At 37.5% G+C, this 9,930-nt stretch overlaps 1 protein-coding gene across 1 annotated transcript in view; it reads left to right on the top strand.

Moving 5' to 3' along the window:
- Nucleotides 1–9,930, top strand: part of Wdr49 (WD repeat domain 49) — a 100,710-nt gene that overhangs the window by 24,879 nt on the left and 65,901 nt on the right. Inside the window, exons 5-6 of the mRNA XM_005344204.3 lie at nt 2,904–3,071; nt 4,841–4,989. Coding sequence (XP_005344261.1) covers nt 2,904–3,071; nt 4,841–4,989 — 317 coding nt within the window. The remainder of the gene's footprint in view (nt 1–2,903; nt 3,072–4,840; nt 4,990–9,930) is intronic.

Raw genomic sequence — 9,930 nt, 5'->3', positions numbered from 1 at the left:
GGTACTTAGGTTATGGTGCAATGATTTATATTTTGGACCTTATAATATTGATTTTGAGTGACATGCTATAGTAAGCTTAAACATTTTCCATAAACAAAATGAATGTATTGAGTGAGTCTCTGGTTGGTACTTCACTCTTGCAGATTTTTTTTTTTTCTGATATATCTAGAAAAGCGACCATCAGGCAGCAGGTGGAACGCCTCTGAAGTGAACTGTTCTCTAACATCTAACAAAACTCAATGCACTTATCTTTCCATGAACTGCTTGTTTCTTTGGGCTTCCCTGCTTTCCACCTCTCTCCATCAGTCTCTCTTTTTTCTTTCACAAGAAAGAAATACAGTGGATGAGAGAGAAGAATGGAGCTGTTCAGGAAGACAAGGGACTGTGGTTCTCCTATAAACTTAGTAGCAACATGAAGGACTCAAGGGAAGGGAAGACTGACGTTCTAGTGGGACTTTGTTTTGGGAGTGAGGCCACATGGAACAGAAATGTAGCTGGCATTAGAAATACTCCCAGATGTGGTCTTGGCATGTGGGTGGCGGTGTGACTGAGTGCCTAGGATGAATATAATCAAAGAGCGAAGGAGAGCTCACAGTCAGTTTGGTCCCATCTCCATCTGTAATCAGCCACATGACCCAGGGCAAGTTGAGTTTTGCAATATCCGTCTCCTCATTAGCAAACTTCAAATAACTTACACAATGAAGATTATGATAGATCAAGAGCTCCACGCATGCTGCCTGGTGTATGAGAAAGGTTCATCAAGTCATCTTCATCATTCTAAAAAATAGTCCAAAATGCAAGGGAAATTAGTAATGGTGAATGAGCTAGAAACAGACTGGAAACATGGACCATCTTTTTCTGTAGTTTTCCTTCTGTTTCATGACATTTCATACTGAGTTATTCTGTGTACCAGAGGATGCTTCCCTTTCTGAAATCTCTTTTGAATCTCGGCTGCCCGTTTTTCTTGAAGAAATTGTGTTCAGTTCGAAATATGATTAGATGTATTTGTACTAAAGAATTAAAAAATAAAATGCAGAATCTATTTTGTGCTTTGGTACATAAAATTAATTAGTAAAAGAAACACTATGGATCATGCAGGGAATGTCAGGCATGATGGCACACATGTATAGTCTTTGCTCTTTGAGTCTTACATGTGAGGGTGGTGAGTGTGAGTTCAGACTGGACCTTATAGTGAGTCCAGGACAACTTGGTGTCGCACGAATACTAAAAACCCAGAGACAGATATTGGGATTCAGGCTGAAAGATCAGAGAAGCAAAGCAGTCAAGCACTAGAGAGCTCTTAGCTCTATGAAATATTCAAACTGAAAGGAGAACAAGTTCCTGTGACATCCCGCCTTATATTCCTCTCTTGTGCTGGTACTAAAGGCATGCTTCACCTCGACCAGGCCTCTGTGGCTAACAAGTGTGGTAGCAGCTTGGATTAAAGGTGTGTGCTATTACTGCCTGGCCTGTACGGGTGACTAGTATGGCTAGCTCTGCATTCTGATCTTCAGGCAAGCTTTATTTATTCAAATACAAATAATATACCACTATAACCTGGGGTGCGTATCAAAACCCTTTTCCAATACTCAAAAATGAAGAGCCACATTAAGAAAGTAAGTAGAGAGCTTTCTTTTAATCCAACATTACCTTGGGCTCAGAGGTTTATTGCCTGAGTTTCTCAGCTTTATCATGTATGGATCATGGTAGGAAGCATATTAAAACTCTGGCTTTTTATACACAAATTTGTGTATGTGCACACGTTTCAAATGGAGTCTATAGTTCTCTTGAGAATAAATATTTAGTCTCTGAAATTTAAGAACTGCTTCAGAGTATGAAATAATGTCTTTACTCTACAGAATTATTTCCAGCATCTTGTTCCTTTATGTGTGGTCCTTAGACAGTATAAACAGCATCATCAGGCACTGTGTGAGTGATGACCAATCATAGGCTTGCACAGTGAGAATCTGTAATCTCCCAGTGACTCATCTGTATGCTACAGTATGAGAAGTCCCCATTGTCAAGGAGCCTGGCTCTGCAGACTCAAGTTGTATTCTGGCTCTGCCAGAGTCTAGCTTTAAACTTCGATCTGTAATACTCCATGCTATGCACCATTCCTCTGATCAGAGGGTTAATGCCAGAACTCCAAACCCAAGTTTGAAATAGTCATCATCTGTTTTTAGCCTTATAATTACACTTGTTTTGTAGAAGGTGGCATGTCCAAGGTGACCAAAGAGCACTTACCCACCTTTGTCTGTGATTCTGACAAAAATGAAAGCCCATCATGACACATGGTGATTGGGCCTTTATTGCACAGGAAATAGGATCATTATGCTTCACAACATCACTGTTGGTAGACATGGTGTCTGGAGGACACGGGGCCAGTCATCTTTACCTAAATCGTAGCTTCACTTGGGATCATACCAGTTCTGAGTCCTGGCCTATCTACTCTTAAACATTCTAGATTGGTCAAAATTTAAATAAATCGTCATTTCCTCATGAACTATAGCAAGCAGATGATTGCTCGTTCTTGTTTGCCTGTTTCAGGTCTGGGAAGAAGAGTACACAAATTGGATCACCTGTTCATTTTCTGTCTACAGAATGTGCCATGACTTTTGTGATGAGTGCTGTTTTTGCTTGTGTTCCATAAAAAGAAACAAAGGAACAAACAAATAAACAAACAAAACCTTAATGCATGTCTAGAGTACAGGAAAGTCAGATTGGAGAATGTTCTACAGTTCCCTTTGTTGTAAATTCTTTGGTTGGAGGGAATGGGTGAATGAGCTGTTCTGAGTGTGGAGATGGGTCGTCACACATAATATTTTTACCATCACATATTTAAATATTTCTATCTTGCTATTATGAAAAAATAACTTAAGATTATCTTCTTATTTGTTTTTTAGTGACTTACAATGCCTCTTTAGATGCTTTCATTTCCAGTACAACCAGCAGTACAAACACTGTGGTGCTGGCGTGGAGAGAGAAGGCAAAAAGGCTCCTTAAAATGACACCTTTCAACATTGCCCAGGGCATTCATGCTTTTGATTACCACTCTCGGCTCAATCTAATTGGTATGTAAAATAAATCACGATAACTATGAGGGCCTCATAAATTGTCTAGGATGCATATTTGTATGCAGGGAAGTACTGCATCTTGTTGCTTTATTGCCAGGGAGACCAACTTGAGCAGCTCATATTTTATTGCCTGAGAATGTTTGATAATGATGCATATGATGTGCAGTGCGTTTGAATTACACTGGGGTGAAATATGAGAAAGCACCCCGATGCTTTAATGAGTCTTTTATTAGAATTGGTAGGGGTGGAGATGACATAGGGAAAGAAGACAGTTTTTACAGCATTTGTTATTCTGCCATCTTCCTAACTCTGTCAAATATTGCTCTCAAACAAACCCATCACCTTTGTTACTCACACACATGTGAGCATACACACATGCACACCCACAGCAATACACACTTGCACACATCAGTATAACTGCAAATCTTAGATACTTTTCAGGTAATTTTTTGAGAATGTATAGGCTATCATAACTTAATAAACATAGTTTATTAAGGAAGTATTTTTGATACAAAAGGTATCAGAAATATAAGCTTTTCTAGGTATTAATCTTTTAAATTAAATACCTAGATATTATGAAAGTTGATAATTTGATCTATGGATATGTAAGTCCAAACGTTATAAAACCAACCTGCAGATCTGTTATAGAAAAATCAATAGAGTAGTTATAAAGAGCATCTATAGCCTATGGCATGGGTCATACAATTCCACATTTAGTAATTAGCATTCACAGGAAAACTACTGTTGTTCATTAAACAAACAGACACTTAAAATAATGAATAATACACAGCTGAGATTAACACAGACCTGGTGAGATGGAATGATTTCCAAAAATACTCTAAAGTGTATCAGAGAAACCTGGGGTGAATAATTAATTTGGCAGGGACTCAAATATCACCCCTTTAACTCACTGGCTGACTAGTTATTTAACTCTTCTATACTTATCTGTTTGGTATTTGCAGGAAAACATAATAAGGGCAGGTATATAATCAGTTTAAGACCAAGACAGAACTAGAGAGTTAAATTACATCTTACATCCTCACATAGTACCTATCTTGGTCTTGAGAAGGTTCCTGGTTATAAAGGAGCCATGATAAAAATACTTGATTCCACAGTAAGCCAGGATGGACATGTTGGTGATTTTTGGTGGCTTGTGTATACTTTATTATTTAAACAGTGGTAAAATAATATGCTCTTAATATTTCTATTTATTGACTTGTGACTTGTGAATAATTAGGTTTTTTTTTTACACCTCCCCCCAATACCTATCATCCTGTCTAAATTTCTTTTGGCCCAAAAAACAGGGAATTTTCGGGCTAGGAGGAGAAAATGTATTCCCTACCAGGCAGGCCTTGGGTAGGTTTCTAAAGGAGACATTTTTTTCCCCTTCTAGTATGAAAACTCCTGACTCAAATCAATGGTTCTCAAACTGTGGGTCATGATATCCTGCATGTCAGCTATGTACATTATGATTCAAATAGCAGCAAAATTCAAGTTATGAAGTAGCAATGAAATAGTTTCATGGTCATGAGTCACTACAACATGAGGAATTTTGCTAAAGGCTTGCAGCAATAGCAATAGGACAGCTGAGAACCACTGCTTAAGGTCAGCCCACACCCATCACTCGACTGAATCCACAAGTTAGTTGGGCAATGACAAAGTTTTCCTTTCTTCAAGACAAGGTGCATTAATGTTCATGTGTGAAAAACTAATTTCACAAGGATAATTAAAAAAAAACATTTTATTTTCTTTTGAATTCTGATCAGCGACGGCTGGCATCAACAATAAAGTTTGCCTCTGGAATCCCTATGTCGTCTCTAAACCAGTCGGTGTTCTATGGGGTCATTCGGCCAGTGTCATAGCTGTCCAGTTCTTTGCTGAAAGAAAACAACTTTTCAGCTTCTCCAGAGATAAAGTAAGTCACTTGACACCTCTAAATTTCTGCCCTCCCAATTCCTAATCTTCACTGGGCCCTGAATTTCTCTGAGAGGCATCAGTTGTTCATGCAAAATGACTAACTATGAAGTCTTGGGGAGAGCTTCATTTGTAACAAGTATTGATTGGTGGTTACTTCTTGAGTTCTGGGCAAGTGGACAAAAAAATCATTTCATTAAATTTGTGTTCAAATGATGTATTCACAGGTTTAATTCCTTTTATTTGACACTCCATATGTCACATCTTAAGAGCATCCAAAGTTCTTATTAATTCCACATGGAAAAGAATGGATGTGGGGACAAGAAAATGCTGTTTGGGTAAAAAAGTGAAAAGGCACAGTTGGCTATTATCACATTAATATGAAAGATTCATTAAATTATAAATTTAAGCTAATGGAAAATATCAAGTATACAATAAATTTTAATTAAATGTCTGGTTGATGACCTTGGTTGCACTGTTTTGTCTTATTTGGAGATTTTAGGGATCTGATTGAGAGCCTCACACATGAGGAACACACACTCACCACTGGGTTATGTTCTCAGCCCTTGATGGGGCATTTTCAATATTGTGGAATATGAGCCAGGAATCATGCAGTCTAAACTGAATTCTGAGTACACCATAGTATCTAATCAAGTAAATTTCTTAATCTCCAAACACTTTGCCTTTTATGTGTTATATAATTTCCATTTTTACATAATTCCATACATTAAAGATTCAGCCAAAATTATGATAGATTTTTTTGCAAAGTGGATAGCTCAGTGGTGAAGAGCACTTGCGGCTCTTGCAGAGGACAAAGGTTATTCCTTGCATCCTCATGGTTGGGATCACAACCAGCCATAATTCTAGTTTCAGAAGACTAATGCCCTCTTCTGACCTCAGCAGATACCAGGCATGCATGTGGTACATTTGCAAATGTACAGCCACACACATACACACACACATACACACACGCTCACACACACAAAATTATAGATTTCAAGGTACTTGGCTATGAAGAAAAAAGTGGATAATAAGTGGAAATAGTCTCTGATATTCAGTGAACTTTTTTCCTGTATTTGAGGAATCTATCTGTGCAATAGGCAAAACTATGAAACTCACAAAATCATCTTCAACTCCTTAGCCATGTCCCAGTCTTCCTAGTTATTGTAACATACTTTTCTTTTTAGCTATGGTATAAATCCCCCTTTTCCTTAAACCTTACCAATAGGCTGCCAATTCTTGTTTATTCTATCATCAAAATCTGTTCATCATCTTGCTCCTTTATCTCAGCTGCCACTTTTCTAACTTTAAAAATGAATCTTGGCTTTGCTGGGAATGGTAGCGCATACTTTAAAACCCCACACTGGGGTGGCAGAAGCAGGTGGACCTCTGCTCATTCAAGGTCACTCTTGTCTACAGTTTAGGCAATCTAGGGACACATAGTGAGACTCTGTGTTAAAAACAAAAGAAAACAACAACAAAAGAAAGAAACTCTCATCTCTTTAACTCTAAAATACTGCAAACATTGCTGTGTCTTCTTACTGCAGATGTTTCTTTCCACTCTGCTAAGAAAGTAGTTTGCAAGAAACAGATGAATGAACGAGAAGCCGCCAGCTTCTCAGTTCTACACTCCATTTAGCTGCCATCGCGGAAATTCTTAACCTTTCACACAAAGCCCTTCTCCAATTGGTCAGTCTACTTCACTTCTTTCTCTTCACGTTTAATAATTCACACACAAGCTCTATTAACCCTTAGCCCTTACCACAATACAGTTAACTGGCACTGCAATTTCACATCCTCCTGGAGTTTCCTGTCCTCTGTTATAACCGACAGAGAGGTGTTTGTCAGCCTTCAGATCTTTGGAGTGGCTCATGTAGACGTGGGTGTTTCCTTCTGTGTGCTCCAAATGTTCTTCATTAGAATATTATCATCATTAATTTGCTTGCTTAAGATATTAGTTTTTTTTTTTACCTGTTCTCAGTATCTTTCAGAACCCCTCACATACTTTAGGTTTTATTCTTTGAGTCCATGTTTCTAGCTCCAAGTGAAGAACTATTTCTTTGGACAGAAAGTAGTAAAGAAACTCAGAATGAGATCTCTTAGGATGCCCTCCTGCATTCAGTTGTCTTATTTTTTGAGGTCTTTGAAACCTTTGTTCTGACTTCAGTTATTGAACACTGTGTTTCTATATTTTATCTTTAAATTTTGACTTGAAGGTATCAGTTACTTGTTAAATTCATTCTTATAACTCCCACGATCTAGCACATATTAATATTGTAAACACATGGTAGAAGATAAAATATAAACAGTGTAACTCTTAATTCAGCATTAATATTTTTAAAGTGAGGGACTGTATCTTCCTTGGATTGTGCCATACATGTGCAAGGTCCTCAATAAATTATAGTTAAGTGAATAAATCTGAATCGGACAAAACAAAACAAACATCAGAATTTCATCATTATGGAGCTCCGTGAAAGCTTTCATAACCTTAAAGACAAGTGCGAACACATGTATTTTGAATCAGGATTGATCACATAGAGCTGTGATCAATATTAAGACTACCTGGCCTATTTCCAAAGCAGTTTTGTCCATCAATTTTCACTTTGGTCTCTAAACTGTTGGGTCATTATAAAAACTTGTCATGCGGTCACCCAGGTTGGTTGGAATACATTTCACTTTCATGAATCCATGACAATCCTTATGTCTACAGCAAACAGCAGGGCTTTCTGCTACTGGGATAAGTCTCTGTTTTGTTACTGCAAAATTCTTTTGCATATTTTATAGGACTGTAGTGAAACTAGAACTCCAGGGAAGATGAAACATCATTTTGTTTGCTAAAGGGCCTTTGATTGGATAGTACTATCATCAATCAGTTGCCAAATTAGAGGATCAAAGAGAGTCAGATCTAAACAACTTCCTCACAATATGAGCTGCAACGTTAGTTCTTCCCGAGAGCTTGTTCTATTGTCACCTTTCAAGGGGGCAGAAACAACTTTATTCCTTTAAAATCTTGTTTTCCCCATTATGGTGATTGAAAATTTTGCTGGCTATTGCAGTTTGGACTGGCATCTCTGGTCTCCTAGAGTCTACAGCATTTTAGTTCAGGCCCATCTTGCTTTTAGAGTCTCCGTTGAGAAGTTAGCTGTAATTGTAATAGGTCTGTCTTATATGTTTTTTTTTTTTTGGCATTTTTCTCTTACAGTTTTTATTATTGTTTCATTAATCACTGTATGTTTAGTGTTTTGATTATTATATAATGAGGGGTGTTTCCTTTCTGATCTAGTCTTTTAGATGTTCTGTAAGCTTCTTGTACTTTGACAGGGATCTCTTTTTATGTAAAGTTTCTTATATTCTTTTGTTGAACATATTTTCTAGGCCTCTGAGATAGTATCATTCTCCTTCTTCTGTTCCCATTATTCTTAGGTTGTTCTTTTCACAGTGCCCAGATCTCCTGGACATTTATTTTTTTTTGTCAGGAGTTTTTCAGAGTTAATATTTACTTTGACTATTGCATCTATTTCTTCTATTATATTTTTAAAGCCTGAGATTCCCACTTCCATCTCTTTTATTCTGTTCATGACTCTTGCATCTGTAGTTCCTATCCACTTACCTACATTTTTCATTAACCAAATTCTCTCAGTCTGTGTTTTATTTATTCTATCTCCATTTTCAGGTCTTGATGAGTTTTGTTAATTTCCTTCAACTGTGTATTGTTTTTGTGACATTCTTTAAGTGATATCTTGATTTTCTCCAATTTTTTTATTATCTTTTCCTCAATTTCTTTAAGAAATTTATTCATATTCTCTTTAAGAACGTCTATCATCATCATAAAGTTGATTTTAAGGTCATTTTCTTGTGCTTCACATGTGTTGTAATATTCAGGGCATGCTATAGTAGAAAGGATGGATTCTGACGATGACATATTGCTTTGACTTGTTTTGATGGTGTTTTTACACTGATAAGATTAGGTATCTGGATTTAAAATAATTATAGTCTAGATGTCTATTCTGGGTTTTTCTTTGTTGAATGGGCATTTTTTTTCCCTTAATGTCTGATTCCTTTCTGTTCTTCTGTCTGGGGTGGCCTGTGGTTAAGTAAAGGGTCTCAGCCCAGATTGGGGCCTGGAATTCAGATGGCCTAGATGACCTCTGATCCAGCAGGGTTTGCTGCCCAAATAAGCAGCTAGAGTTCTGGTTGTGTGTGTCATCTCTGATCTGGTTGGGTATCCTCTGAGATTCAGGATGCTGGCCTAGTTTCTGGTAGAGTAGGAAACTTCTGTCTGGTCTTTAGGGAGATGGCCATAACTCTGGACTTCAGAATGCTGTTCTGGTCTCTAGTAGAATAGGAGGTGTCTGCTAGAGGTATTGGCTGGGACACGGTGATGAGGAGAGAAAGGGTGGTTATGGTTATACTGGGTAAGCATGAGCAGGCAAAGGGAAGGGCAGTCTTACCATGGATTTAGGAAGCTTGCTTGACCTCTGGTGGGTTAGGAGAGTTTGGTTGGAAGTTTGGGCCAGGATGTGATGATAAGGAGAGGGGCTACTGATTCTCGTGGGTATCTGAAATTTGTATCCACTTACTTTGCTTAAAGTGTTTATCAGCTGTAGGTGTTCCCCTTTTCATTTATATTTAAAAGAATTGGAAAAAAAGTAAGAGGGAATGAGAATAATAGTCATGGTAACATCTAAAATTGATGTCAATGAACTTGACTTAGTTGGAAAATGGTGCTCTTGTTCCTGGGGAAAGAATTACAAACTCTAGTTTTTCTTTTTAGATATTTATTTATTCTTTTGTAAATTTATACACATAATTTCTTTGACTAAAAATCCCTTCCATCTATTATCCCATTTATCCTCTTCCACTCATACAAAATCCCTTCTTCATCCCTAGTTCTCTTTCTAATTTATGTCGTGTGTGTGTGTGTGTGTGTGTGTGTGTGTGT

This window comes from Microtus ochrogaster, chromosome 1 (genome assembly GCF_000317375.1).
Source record: "Microtus ochrogaster isolate Prairie Vole_2 chromosome 1, MicOch1.0, whole genome shotgun sequence".
NCBI lineage: Eukaryota > Metazoa > Chordata > Mammalia > Rodentia > Cricetidae > Microtus > Microtus ochrogaster.
This window is presented reverse-complemented; position numbering and strand designations above follow the sequence as displayed.